General features: G+C 31.2%; 1 protein-coding gene across 1 annotated transcript in view; it reads right to left on the bottom strand.

Moving 5' to 3' along the window:
• The window catches only part of LOC123664162 (atrial natriuretic peptide receptor 1), an 82,988-nt gene extending 69,943 nt beyond the window's left edge, over positions 1–13,045 (bottom strand). Inside the window, exons 1-3 of the mRNA XM_045598763.1 lie at positions 12,012–13,045; positions 11,572–11,765; positions 4,569–4,782 (exon numbers count right to left, since the gene is read on the bottom strand). Of these exons, the coding sequence (XP_045454719.1) occupies positions 4,569–4,782; positions 11,572–11,765; positions 12,012–12,891 (1,288 nt within the window). The 5' untranslated portion in view covers positions 12,892–13,045. The remainder of the gene's footprint in view (positions 1–4,568; positions 4,783–11,571; positions 11,766–12,011) is intronic.
• Positions 13,046–15,951: the final 2,906 nt, after the last annotated feature.

A 15,951-nucleotide genomic window follows, 5' to 3' on the forward strand; every position in this document is an offset into this window, starting at 1 on the left:
CCTCGATTTCTCTGGGATCCCATCATCATCCTGGTTTCCTTATCACGGTACTACACCAGGAATCACACATTTTTGCCTTAGGAGGTCTACTTATTACGTAAATCTTTACGATGAAATAATCAATACCACTCTAAGTGTTACATAAGTGAAGCAGATATTACAGAGTTTCGTACATTGTTACTGACAACGCTTTTGCAAGTACGCATACAGGCATTCACGCACATTTTCTCGCATTCATACAGAAAAACACGCACGAGCCTACTTCAACGGTTTTCAATCTTTTATATATTATTCAGAAAAATAAAGCTAATGAAACAAAGTTTAAAAATAAATTAATAACAATAATTGAATGTTAAATATTTGCTGTATATGTTCTAAGAATTAATTTGTAGTTAAAGTTATCAATTACTTAACTAGAAACCTACTATTTAAAAAAATTACAAATGCTTTGTATTGTCAGTTTTAATGTTCTATTGTTTAATGCATTGTTGCAGGTCCATAATAACGCGACCAACATGCCTAAACCTATAATAAATAAAATTTAATGATGGAAATTTATGTACGCTCAACTTCCAAACAATTGTAGATTTTCAGATATTTCTTTTTACGTATTTGTTATTGTCAGAGCAATTTGTATAAATGAAAATAAAAAGAACTATCTAAAATCTACTTCAGTTACTTCGACAAGTAATTCGACGTAGATAGTCGATGAAATAGTCAATTACATACGCATTTTCAGAGATAACTCAAAAAGTACTAGTCAGATCTCAGTTAGGGTGATGAGACAACATGACTAGCACAAGCTTTTAATTAAAACAAATGTCATAAAAATCAATATACCCAGTAAAAAGCTATGAGATAATACATATAAAAAAATTGATATACCGAAAAAAAAAACCGGCGATGTGGTGTTCGCTGGTTCAACTAGTTTGTAGATAATTAATAAAATGAAAATTTGATGTAGCTTTAGTTCATCACGTTGCAAATCTTATTGGTAATATAAAAACAAAAAGTTCTTAATCTATCTAAAGATTGCAAAGTACTGAACAAGATTCGACTTGACATCTATCTAATATATACATTGAAATATTTCAAGAAATATAAATTTCTCGTGCTAAGGAACAAAAGATAGAAATGAGAAACAAATATTTTCTTCGCAGTGCTAGCTCTAATGTTGGTCTTTTGTAATGCAAATTGAAAAATCTACATGTTTCAACGCATCTCAAACCGTAAGAAATATTTTCAATAGCTTGCTAGCAATATACAATATATCAAATGTTTAATATATTTATAAAACTCGTGTAAGAATTTAAATAGCAATGTGAATTCATTAAATATTTAATATCTTTTAGAGTTTCTGAGAGCAATGTGGCTGTAGTTATAATTGTGTTTGCTCGTAAGCGAAAAAAAAAACTGACGTCAATTACATGGACAAGAAGTTAATACAACGTAGGTAGACGAAAAAATTGTCAAGTAAATACGCGTTATCAAATATTACTCAAAAATTAGTCATCAGATCTCTATTGAATGGACTACAAGACAAGCATCAGCTTTTGATTAAAATAAGAATCATCAAATTCGGTACACCCAGTGAAAAGTTATACGGTAGATTACAACGTTGGTCTACGACAAAATAATCAAGTAAATATGCATTATTAGATATAGCTCGAAAAGTACATATCAAATCTCAATTAAATTTAAATAGGACCACATGATACGCATTACCAATCAAAAGAATTAAAACAATTATCGATATCGGTTCATCCAGTCAAAAGTTCTGAGGAAATTTACATTAAAAAAAATACAATCGCATTGAGATCTTCTTGAAGGTCGGTTAAAAGGTATTGGCTTTATTTTTTAGAATTATTTCATACTACTACACTTAATTATTAATTTATTACAAAACCATTTCCTATAAATATTTTTGTCACTATTTTTCTGAATATGTATGAACGACTAAAAACAATAAGCGTTTAAATAACAATAGCTACCTTTATACATATAACAAGGTTAATTGCGTATTCTTTATATTTTGTATCAGAGAACATACAAACAAGCTGCATTCACTATCGTGAATATAATTTTTTTTTACTTAAATAATAATTATTAGAATGAATAAATATATTCAACAGATAAACCCGAGCATATAACTTGTTTCAAGTAACCGCCGACTGATATAAAGTAAAAAATAATACACAAATATAAGTAAAAAAACATCGTAAATCGGGGCGGGAAACATAACCTATGATCCTAACCCTGGTTAGTCAATCAATTGACATTAAGGTACAAAAATAATCTGTTTACATAGCACAATAACAAACATTGTTTAGAATGTTCTTATGAAACTGCATTTATTTATAGAAGTGGATAGCATAAATAATTAATACAACAATCGTTCCCTTGAAACGTATTAATACAAGTTACTCATTGCCTCGTGGTATAAATAATAAATATAATAAATTTATTGCAACCACTGAGGTAAAATATATCAAATGAATCTTCCTTGCTTGTTTTGATTTATCTGTAAAGTTATGACTACACTTACGCACACACACAACTTTACAAAATAGCTTTATTCAAATAGACTTGAAAAGCACTTTCGAATCGTCATACTAATTGAAAATTTTAATTATTGTCAAAAGTAAAGCTACGGAAAAGAACGGCGAGAAATTCCTCAGTTATTCTTATTTGTATCTGTGGCAATATCTTGCAGAAACTACAGCGTAACTAGTCACTAGCGTTGAAGTTAAGATTCCCCATTTTTGAAGTAAGACTTCTTTACGTACGCTTGACTTTGGGAGTAAGCTGGTGAATGCGTGATGAGAGCGTTACGAAAAGTGTGATCGACCGAGGCGAACGGAAGCTTAGAGGGAGTTAGATGGGGCTAAAGAAGTTTTACTTCAGTCGTATGGTTTAAAGCACACTCGTTTTTATTTTTTAATCGAACATTATAGTGTTAGCTAGGTATGGTAACTACGAAATTTTGTTTTTTTTTTGCCATATTGTATATCTATCAAGGTAGTATGGTACAAAGTATCACGCTATCACTCACGAGAACGCAACTGAACTTAAACAATTAAAACATCCCACAACTAAGCAATGATATCCTCTCTATATGAAATAAGAACAAAACAATAATTTTCACCTGCTTTGGTTTATCAAATCAATAAAAAGAGAACAGCAATAACCTTAAGCGTCAAACAATATAAGAAATATTATAAAATAATTGTGCTTGTTTTTAAATAATAATAAAAAGATCTTAAATTTTTATCGATTAGTTATAAAATAAGATTATCATTAAAGTAGTCGAAATCAACTACAAATAACTAAAATTCACTCTTAAATCTTATTAAAATTTAAATAGATCAAATGCCATAAGGGTTCCGTGGCATAGCAAACACGAACTTTTGAATAAAAAAATCATTATCTTTGTAACACTAGAAGCTATGTGGTAGCACAAATTAAAATTGGAAACTTCCACCTCTTATTAAAATCGGTGAGTAAGGTTCAGTTTATCATCACATCTGCGATTTTTAACATTGAAATAATTCTATGAGAAATTGTAGAATTATTTCAATACAACTAATTACCGTCAATAGTATTAGCCTACTACTCCTCCTTCCCATTTTAACATAACTTTTGATTTGAATTACATAAAAACCGACAAAGACATGCACATAGTTATAACAATAAATAAAAAATAATAATTTAGTAATAACGTGTATAAATAGTTATAGTAAAATTATCGAAAATAAACATTTATTTTACTGCGTAACGTCAACACTAACATAAGAAATACTATTTTTATTTAGAACCGGATATAAGATATATGAAATATGCAAATTTAAATGCTATTTACAAAAATAAAATAACATTCGTTTATTTTTGCTTATGCTTGTATTAATAAAGAATATCATACAAGATAACATTTGTAGTGAGTCATTTATATTTGTAAATATCTCTTGCATTCGCTATCGAAAACAATTTTTTGTAGTTTTATTGTGGTAACCGGGCCGTTGTTTTAGTAAACGAAATAAAAATATAAGTCAATAATAAAACCATATCAAAAATAATCACTTATTCACAAACGTTAAAAATCCTTGACTAACTTTAAAAGTATATAATTTTATGACTAAATAATTGTGTTTGGTTTCAAATCCAAAAAAAAATCCGACATCAATTAACAGCGACAACTAATAACATGAGAATGTCATCCATGTAGTCGGAATCGAGTAAATATGGACAATCCATGCATAATAAGGCCTACTTGCCTCAAAAATTACAATCAAATTTAAAACATACCTCATGACGAGCACCAGATTTCGGATATCACAAGAATTATCAAAATCATTACGCCAAGTAAAAAGTTATGAGGTAACACACATAAAAAAAACATAAAGTCGAGTTGAGGTCTTCTTTTTTTTTGAAGTTGTTTTAAAATAATTATAATGCAAATCAGTAAATATGCGTTCGACTTACGTAAAATCTGTAATGACAATTTTAGACCGGATTTTGAGGTCTTTTAAATAAAACGCAGTGTTTTAATTGAACTTTTTTTTCATACTCACTTCGAGTGCTAAGTGAAAGTTTTTGTAAGAGCTGTTTTATTTTTGTCGTCGTTACATTGTTCTCATCGAAGTGTATGTTCGGCGTATTGTCGGCTGCTTTCTTTTGGAGGACCGTGAAGACTGCGCTGAGGGTCATGAAGCAAGGACTGTTGCCCTTTCCAGTTGATGGTTCGTTGTTGTGGTAGAGCATACCGAATTTCCTCCAATTGAACTCCTGGAACAAGTAATATTAATGTAGTAATAATTTGTGACAGCGTTGTAGAGAGTCACTGTTAAAGCCTGCATATATTTTCAAGTTAATCTAGTCAATTTTTTCCTATTTCTCTTATTTATATTATATTTTAAAATGAGTAAGGAAAGTAACTTATTTGATAACTTGTCTTTTTCATAACAAAAATATGGAAAACAATCCTATATATTCTGTTTGTGCCTACGTTTACAACCTTTTTAAAATCGGCTTTCTAACCAGAAAATAGGAAGAGAAAGAAAACAACGAAACGATAAGAAAATCAGTAAATAAAGGTTTCACTCTCAAAGCCCCTAGAAGAAGAAAAATTCTATGTCCGAATACAACATACAATATAGACACAGGCACCCAGACTCAAACAAACACGAGTATCGTACATACGAATATTTGAAATATGCAGATATTGAACTTGCAGCAGTAAAACCACAACACACAGGTGCACTGATACGTCGTCAAGTAGGCGTTTTGTAATATATTGTTTACTTCAGTACAGGTCTACTGAGTTAAGTGAACAATGTACTTAAAGTTCGCACTGATGAGACAATCTTTAAAATTTAGTACAAATATTCACACAATGTTCAGTCATAGGTGAGCGAGTGGAAAACCACACAATCTCTACCCAATTGGAAGTTTGTAGCTGATGAAAATTTGCTAAGGGATTATAATATATTTAGACTAAAATTTAAGAAATATCACTACGAATGAAGAGTATTTTTTAAGATAGACTGAGCGTGTGAGAGCGTTGCATACAAATTCCGCACATAAGTGTCATGCTATGTTCCATAGTGATGATGATATAATGCTATAAAACAGATATTTGCGAAATAGATCTAGGATGCGCAATTACCCGTTCTTATTACGTTTGACCCATCAAATACGCGTCCAGTATCGACAAAAATTAATCAATAAGAGAAGTAAATAGAAATGCAATACAAAATTAGAAAATAGTATGTATGTCTAGTATACTAGACACATAAATAAAACCACACACAAAGAAAATGGCTCATAAATAAAAAAGTTTTAGGCATGCTAGCCACTTAGTATTACATAATACTAAGACCAAATCTCGACAAAAACAAATCCATAGCAAGCAAAGGCATAATAAATTCTGAGAACTCTAGATGAGTAAATACTACCAACTCTAGATAAATAATTTTTAACAATTATTCTTCTAAATGGACTAATGGTTACTAAATTAATATCTTAATATAATAATAATATCAAGATGTAACATTTATCATTAAACAGGCTCTCTGGGCCAAAAAAGGTTAAAACTTGTATAATAAAACACGTATCTACAAAAAAAACGAAATCTTTAACTTCATATAGTCCAAGTACCCGCGAGGGCCAGATCATTGTTGTTAAGTCATAGTAGCTTTGGTAGATACCAGATAGCAAAGGCGTACAAAGTGCCAACTTACTTCCATTATTTTATAAAGCGTAATTTTTTAATATTTTGTTCAAAGTAATATTAGAAATCACGTCAACATTTGCTCCAACCTTTTGTAACTTAAGTAACGACAGTAAAAATCTGGTTTTGATATAATGTCGTTTACATTGTCGCAGTAACATCACTATTCTTAACCACAACCTTTAAGGATTAATATAACCTGTACTAGGTACAGAAAATTTAAAGAAACAAAAAAAATTAAAAAATAAATTATAATAAATATGTATTTGATAAATAAAACGCTGTTTACACTATAATAAGACATAACTGGCATCCAACCATAAGATCTCGTACCTTTTTTTAACCAACTTCAAAAAAGGAGGAGAATTCGACCGTAAATATATATACCAGGATCTGATGATGGGATCCCAGAGAAGTCGAGGGAAGCCCTCGAAAATCCGCATAACTTTTTACTATGTGTACCGAACTTGATGATTTTTAATTTAATCAAAAGCCGATGTCTATCACGTGGTACACATTTAAATGTCATCGAGATCTGATTACAACTTTTGAAGTAATCTTTGATAATGCGTATTTACTTTTTTTCGTCTACCTACGTTGTATCACTTGTCGATGTAATTGAAGTTGTTTTTTTTTTGTTTATCACCAAACACAATTATTATTCTATACATGCAAATAGTACTCCCGGCAAATGAAAGACAAATTATAGACCTTTTTTATATGTGTATAATACCTCATGTGACGATTTATATTTCATATCCAAAGTCATCTTGAAGCCAATAAAGTGCTTTTTCTGCGTTCCTACTTTTGAATACCAAGTAGGTATTATTATTATATACATTTTGTATTTGTATATAATACGTCGTACAATTGTATACACACTTTGTGAATAAAATAAATAACAACGTATTAAAATCTAATCGAATTAAAATTAATTGAAATATGTAAATACTTATTATCATTTTATTTAATTATCTGTCTTTTTTTTATTAATTTGAGTGCTTTTGAAGTATAAATTAAACAATGATTTCAAAAAGAAAGGGTTAATGTAATTAAAGTCAACGACTGGAATTGCGTATTTGAAAAAGTCGGTATTCACGAAGGCTATGTTTTACTAACTGGGTTTAGGATATTTTTATTTTATTTTACTTTGCTATAAAATTTTCACATAAACTTAATGTGTAAATGTAGACCCTTTATTTCAAATCCTGAACAAATGTTAGTAAAGGATTATATTTCATATTTTCTTCTAAAACTGTTGCAATGAGTATTTAATAACACAAAAACTTGAAGAAAAAAAAACGATTTCGTAACTGGAAGTTTAAATATCAAGTAAAAAAAAAAAAACAAAAAGTGAATTAATAAACCAGCATTTTATAGACGGTAACTTCATGCGTGGTTTTATCCCATTTCTTTCTACTTTCGTTCTTTTCTTTTTCTTCGTTAAAGAACTTTTCTTTTTTCTTTCGTTAGATTGTATAAATTATTTTTATTTTATCTAAGTAAGACTCATTAAGAAGAAATATATAAAATAAAGTATTCAAAAAATAACTCTTGGAATGGGAATTTTCTATAGAAGTTATAAGGAAATAAAATAAGTTGATGAACGAATGTTTTAAGATAAATCATAACAATGTAATAGAATTATTAATAAACAGCAGTATCAATTAAACCATATAAAAATACGACTCAGTTACTGACGAAATTTACTGACAGTATTTTTAAACACCTTGATGATGAAAAGAAACACGTTATAGTGGTATGCATAGATTACAACAGAGCTTTTGATATGCATAGGCATAAAATTTTACAAAAAATGCTTGATGACAATGATATCATATCTACTTTACTAGACTGGTGTAAAATTCTTTCGCAAAAAGGTCATTTGTGGTAAAGCTTGATGATATAGAAAGTAACGTAATTTGCGTCACGGAAGGAACAGCCCAAGGCTCCATGCTAGGTCCCTTGCATTACATAACATACGTAAATGACCTTCCAAATGTTATGACAACACTCCAAAATATCTTAGTTTGCAGATGATACTTGCCCGGTATACAAAGTTAGAATCGAAGAACAAGCAATTTATTGGCTCCAAAATTTTTTTGATCTGCTAGTGAAATGGTCGCATCACGTCTGTTAATTACTCAACGCTATTAAAACCAAATTAATGTATATTTAAAATAAAAGCAAAATAATTCCCTGACTGATCGCACATAATCATGAAGCCTTATTATATAAATTCGTGAATAGTAGTTCTCGAAATGTTGAACTATAAACCTATAGACGTAGTAAGCTAACAAACTTATCCAGAAGTGGTTATTGATTACAGACTTAATTAAAAGACAATATAAATAATTTGCGGTAAACTAAGAGCTATCCTGGCGAAGTTTTCATTACTGAACTTAAACATACCACACTCAATTAGACTACAACTTTACAAGTCTAGTAGAGTATATAATAAGCTATGGTTTATTAAATTAAGGCAGAACGTTTAAAAACCACTTGATAACGTACATACATTACTAATTAGAATTAAAAAAATCCTTTGCAAAATTAAAAATAAATTCAAAAATAATTATCACCAATTATTTCAGTCAGTCAGTCAGAAATTTTTTATTGCAGTTCACTGCTAGATATAGGCCCCAAGCCCCAAGTTCGTACCAGACATCCCGGTTTTCTGCAAACCTCGTCCAGTCTACACCGGCAATCTTACGTAGATCGTCGGTCCAACGGGCCGGAGGACGTTCCACACTGCGTTTGCCAAGACGCGGTCTCCACTCCAGGACCCGACTGCTCCAACGGTCATCTGTCCTGCGACATAGATGAACAGCCCACTGTCACTTCAACTTGCTAATTCTGTGGACTATGTCGGTTACTTTCGTTCTCTCGCGGATAGTCTCATTTCTAATCCTATCTCTGAGGTAAACCCCAATCATAGCCCATTCAATTGCACGTTGAGCGACTTGAAAACTGTGGACCAGTCCCTTCGTCAGTGTCCAGGTCTCGGCTCCGTATGTTAACACAGGCAGGACGCATTGCTCGAAGACTTTTGTCTTCAAGCATTGCGGAATCTTCGTAGTGAAGACTCGATGAAGACTGCCAAATGCCGCCCAGCAAAACCAAATCGTCCTATCGGCCTTCTTCTTGAAGTTATCGTGGCCTATTTGGATAGTATGGCCTAGGTAAATATAATCCTGAACAACTTCGAGACGGGTACCATCGACCGATACTGGTCTCGCTATGATTCGGTTGTTAAACATAACTTTCGTTTTGTCCAAGTTCATACAGAGACTGACACGTCGAAAGGACTCATTTAGGCCGGCCAGCATTTGGCCTAACTCATCCAACATCTCCGCAAAGATGACGATATCGTCGGCGAAACGAAGGTGAGAGATTTATTCGCCGTTGACGTTAATGCCTCGTTCCTCCTAATCCAAGGTCTTAAAGACATCCTCTAGCGCAGAGGTAAACAGTTTCGGTGATGTTACATCTCCCTGTCTTACCCCACGCCGGAAGGAAATGGGTCTTATCTTCTGGTCCTGGACATGAACGGTCATCGTCGCCGCGTCCAATTATTTGTGCATTGTGAAAGAATATATATAAATGACGATATTAAGGTCACATTTTTAAGTAAAATTTTTCTTAAATATTTATTAAAAGCATTTAAGAATTTAGACCCTAACAGTATGGTCCCTCTATCAAAAACTATATGTTACTGTTACCGAAATATAGCAACTTGTACGGTAAACAATGAGCTATATACTAGTATTATCAAATCTTATAAAGAACTTCCTTTGAAAAAAACCTTAAAAATATATTTTATTAATAATATACACTGATACAAATAAAACATAATGAAAGGTTGGTCGGTCTTTAGGTGGACAGCGCTTAACAGATTGATGTGATAGTACGAAGATGTACCTTACCAAGAATTCGAATGTGTACCGATAATGTCGACAACACTGAATTCCGGTAAAACTCGAATAAGCTTAAGTGACCTTATTATTAGTGATAATTGTAATTATATTCTTTCATATATCTTGATAAATAAAATAAGATAAATAACGATGAATAAATTAAATAAAAGTGTTTTAGGCTAGTAACATATTCTCGCCGAATGAGCTCTTGATCTTGAATTAGGCGCGCGGGGTCTAGCTATTACATATTTTGCATAACTTAATTTTAAGATCTAGCAAGGACGTTCATGACCGTAAGAAGGATAAAAATCCTTTTATTTTTTTATCAACAAAATAATTTATGACAACTTTGTTTAATTTATATTCTGGATTGACTGATTCTAACACAGATTTTTCATTAAATTCTGTACCACGATATTTGTGAAATACATTTTTCTATGTAGACTATGACATTTTGTCAATCATTTACGGATTTGCTTTTGAATACAACTTTGTTAATTCGAAAACCGTGAATAAATACTTCTTTATACATTTTAAAAATAAATTTATGCTTGGAATTTACTTTAGTTTGGAACATTTTCTAAGTTCAACCATGATATTGATTTTGTTAAAGTTTTGTATGGAGTTAATACCGTACTAAAAACAAAACTGTTTAAAAAAATCTCGTATCATTCGCTATTACACATTTAAAATTCTTATTCAAGATAAACCGAGTTTCAGTTAACAGCCATTAATTGTAACAAATTATTAAAAAAGCATTTTTTATACATCAATGATTTCCTGAATACCCGTTTTTTATCGATATACTCATATGTACGAACGTTGAAAAACAAAATTCTAACGATTTATTTTTATGCATTGCATACATAAGTAACTGAATAAATAGCGTTTTATAAATGAAATGTTTTTAATTTTCATTAACGAAGCTACTAGCATACTAACTATAACTACTAACTACTAACTATAAAGGTACTTTATCAAACGCTATTTTCAAGGAGTTTTCTGAGCCAATTACGGCTATGGCACAATATACCATTACAATTACAAAAGAACAGAAATGGTTCTACGACTGTTTATGCTATCTTAGACCTATTTTATAATTATTTCAGTTATTTATTTTGATGAATATTTTTATTAATGCTAAAAATTTTACTACAGACCGCGTAGTTGTAGCATTGGCAGTAAAGATAAAATTTATTACTATTTCTTTGGGTAAAGCTGTTGTTATAAAACTTATTAGTTTAACGGTCTGTAAAATAAACAGCTCTATGAAATTATACAAAATATAACCCTAATTGCAAAAAAAGCGAAGCAACGAAAGTACAAACACAAAAAAAAATAAAACACATAATAATTTTAAAAGGTATTTTAAAGCATAATAAAACAAACACAAACAATACAACAATATCAGAAATTGACGATTATTACCTCAAAAACTTTTCTGATGGCAACCCCGGCTTGGGTATAGCTCCCCATCATTCTTGTTAGCGACATGTAGCTTGGTATCTTGTAGCCAAACGCTTCAGCCTGAGCTCCAGCCGTAAGAACCGGTATTCGCCAAAGTCCAGCATATCGCGCTACAGGCGCTATTACGTATTCACAACCAGGACCAATGAAGGCATCTGAAAAATGATCGCCCTTTGTACATCTTCTAACCTATAAACTTTTGTTACGATTAACAATTTCTTCATAATTTTTATTGTCAAAATCACATCATATCAATCCAAATACAACTACAGATTTTTTTTAATTAAATAATAAGAGCCTTTACTCAACACTGAGACTTTAACATCATTTTTTTTAAATATTAAACTAGATTAAATTATTCGACGTAAGAAATAAATAAGCAATCTATAAAATTGACTCACCAGCGGACGCGTTGACATAAAATTCGAATGCTGCAAGAGGGCCATCAACGGACGAACATCTCGTATCTCTATAATCTACGAGTATTTTCCATCCCGGTAAAGGTCCATCAGGCTTAGTAACAGCCGGCACAGACATTTCAACTATCGGCAAAACCTTAGCCAAAGAAAATACTTGGGTCGGATCAGCTGGTAATAAAACTCCCAGCTTTAGTATTTTTTCATCAAATTGATGAGATTCTGGTCTCAGTTGGAAATTCGTTTTCTTAACGAAATAAGGATTTGTAGATAAATCGTGTGGTCGACCCACAGCTCTTGTGTCGTCGAAAATATTTTTCGGTACTTGTATCGTACTCGCATATTGAGGATCATCCGTATTATTTTCTTTTTGCTTATAATAACTGTAATATTTGTTCAATTCAAGTACTTCACTCATAGAGTATTTGTCAGATGTTTCTTCATTGTCTGCATCTTGATCGTCCGTGGTACTCTTATCGACACTTTCAAGAGATTTTTCATCTAAGTTTCGCCGCTTTACTAAACCTAAGCCCTTTTCATTTTTCAACTTATCATGTTTGTGTTCTAAAGTCGTCATATTTACATTATTAACACTAACATCACACATAATTATCACATTAAATACACATATATATAGAACGAGGAATGAAACTAATAACGGTACTTTAAATCTTATTTTATTGCACTGGTTTTTAATCTTGTGTGTTTTAGCATTGTTCGTAGATTTATTCTGGTTGTCTGCTTCATCGATGATTTCATTTCGTCTTCTTCGAAAATTCGCTTTGTTTGCATAAGATCTTTCTTTGCAGAAGAAACTCTTCACGAACTTTAATGAGAGAATCGTATGAACGATCTCTGTTACCATTTTACAATTTATTTATTTCATTGTATTCGTTTCTTTGTACATAGCTTCTCTATCTACATAACGAATAAAACATTGTTTTAACAAAATGTAACCTCATGAGCGATTGTTGGTATTTTTACGAAACGTGAAGTATTGAATTTAGAATAGTCACAAAAGAAACTATCTTTGCTGTGGACTACGCACAGGCTTGCCGAAAATTGTTTAGATAAAATATTTTATATTTCAATTTTTTTAACTATCAATTTATTCATTACAACAAATTATATTTTTACTACAAAATACAAATTTTTTACGAAGGTACAATTTGTGTTCAATGAAAGTGCACTCATAATAATAAATAGACTTTTCCTGTGTTATGTATTTATATATATTATTTTTATATAAATGATACTATTTATTTTTACAATAAATGAAAATCGATCAGTTATCATAAAAATGTGTTTATTTCTTATAAAGCAAATTAAGTAATTTTATTTTTAAGCTACAGTACGTTTAAATGCTTGAAAATAAAAATTTTCAAGTATGTAGGTTTAAGTGTAGTTATTGTTCTTGTGTCATATATACATATATAGGCTGTGAAACAGTTCATTAATACTGATAAGAGCAGAGCGGTGATGTTAACAAATTGAAAATATTTCAAAAGTTTTATGTAGTTAAAACTTTGTCAATCTTCGAATATAAATGTTACTATTAGCGTTATCAGTAGATAACGTTTATGTCAAGTTAACGTATAAAGTAATCAAAGTACCGACATAATTAATTCGAAAAATTTGTTTTTTACATTTTCAGATGAGAGCGCTGTTTTTGTATATATGTTATGCTGCAACAACTATACAGCGCTTCCAGCTAAAAACGTAAATTGACAAATAAAATGCTGCGATGACTTAACGCCGATTTTCATTAACTATTTTTAATTCTTATAAAATATAGGAATATTATATTCAGATTATTCATTCTTGTAAATAGTATTTTGACAAAAATTACGTCAGTAATATATACCTAGTACAAAAAATCATATATAGATTGTTGGAGGTACTCTTAAAAAATAACTCGAGCCATTGCAGTCATCAGTCCAGTTGACCACGGCCTTATACACAGGTCGTGAAACTACAGTAGTGGTTAACAGCTGCCAGAGGCATAACGATCGCTTGGTGTCCTGTGCAACGAAGACAGAATAGCATTCTGTCTTTTTAAACGGTTTTATTTAGCTCACCCCGTTTGTTTTATTATTTTTTTATTATTTATTCTTGGGTCAAATTTAGTAATTCAAATTTCACCCTCTCCCTGTCAACCGATTAATCTGAAATTTTGTATACACTTTGGATTTTGGTGACAATACAATTATGTTTATTCATTATCATTATAAATTCAAGATGGCCGCCGCTACAAAATGGCGGATAATTTATGTTTTATTAATCCCATCAATATGGGTATCAAATGAAAGGGCTCAACAAGCAGAATACAATATACTATAAAAAATTGAAATCCAAGATGGCGGCCGCTACAAAATGGCGGATAACGTAGGTTTTATCAATCCCATCAACATGGGTATCAAATGAAAGGGCTCAACAAGCAGAATACAATATACTATAAAAAATTGAAATACAAGATGGCGGCCGCTACAAAATGGCGGATAAGGTAGGTTTTATCGATCCCATCAATATGGGTATCAAATGAAAGTGCTCAACCAATATAATCAATGTACTATATAAAATTAAAATCCAAGATGGCGGCCTCTACAAAATGGCGGACAACTTAGGTTTTATCAATCCCATCAACATGGGTATCAAATGAAAGGTCTCAACAAGTAGAATACAATTTACTATGCAAAATTGAAATCTAAGCTGGCCGCCGCTACCAAATGTCTGATAACAATTTTTTATCAATCCCATCAATATGGGTATCAAATAAAAGGGCTTGACAAGAAGAATACAGTGCACTATACAACCTCAATATTTAAGATGGGCCTTGCAATAATGAAGCACTAAATGAATTAAACAGAATGCGAAATAAAAACTAAAAACTAGAAAATAAAAATAGGTAAAAAAACTTTTTAAGTTAAACGGTTTTATGTTAAACATACATTGCAATGTTTAAGATAAATGTACTAAAAAACCAAAAAATAATAAAATAGATACAGTCGTGGGAATTATAAACATATGCATAGACTAGACTAAAATAAAACCGTGGGGCACGTCAATTGTCTACAAATTATCGACTTAATGTGCGATAGAAGAATCGTTTAATTCGTCGTTAAAATAGGCAGTTGGCCCGCAGACGGTGAGGAAATTACTTACTATTTTCTTGCTCATGGAAATTCCAATAGTTATACACTCCATGTAAATAAAAGAGATGTTTCAACTAGTTTATCGTTGGATATTCACACTGCTGGCTGGCGAGGAATCGTTTCACTGCTCGTAGTTTGTCTTTAATCGACAAATCATATGATAAAAGTACTACTCGCTCACCACTATGAAACCCTAAAACTCGCTTATAATCGAGCTTGCTAGCTTGTTTCCACATTCTAGCCCTACTTATCACACGTCCATCTTTGTCGTTTGAACAACTGCCTAATTATAGTGTAACATTACAAAACAAACATTTTAATCAACGATTGTAGACAATTGACGTGCCCCACGGTTTTATTTTAGTCTAGTCTATGCATATGTTTATAATTCCCACGACTGTATCTATTTTATTATTTTTTGGTTTTTTAGTACATTTATCTTAAACATTGCAATGTATGTTTAACATAAAACCGTTTAACTTAAAAAGTTTTTTTACCTATTTTTATTTTATATCAGTATAACCAATTACAATGAAACGTCACTACCGCACCACGTGTCCGCACACAGCGACAGCAGTGACGTACAGCAGCGTTGATGCGAACGAAAAGTTATGACATTATCGTACTAATTAATCTATCACCATTGAAATTGAGCTTAATTTCCTGACCTGTATATAATACGGTGCAGTCGACACACGTGAAACGCAGCGTTTTAAGAATTTAGTTTAGAAATTACATGTGTTACATTGATAGATAGATAGATAGATACTCTT

This window comes from Melitaea cinxia, chromosome 21, assembly GCF_905220565.1.
Source record: "Melitaea cinxia chromosome 21, ilMelCinx1.1, whole genome shotgun sequence".
Classification (NCBI taxonomy): domain Eukaryota; kingdom Metazoa; phylum Arthropoda; class Insecta; order Lepidoptera; family Nymphalidae; genus Melitaea; species Melitaea cinxia.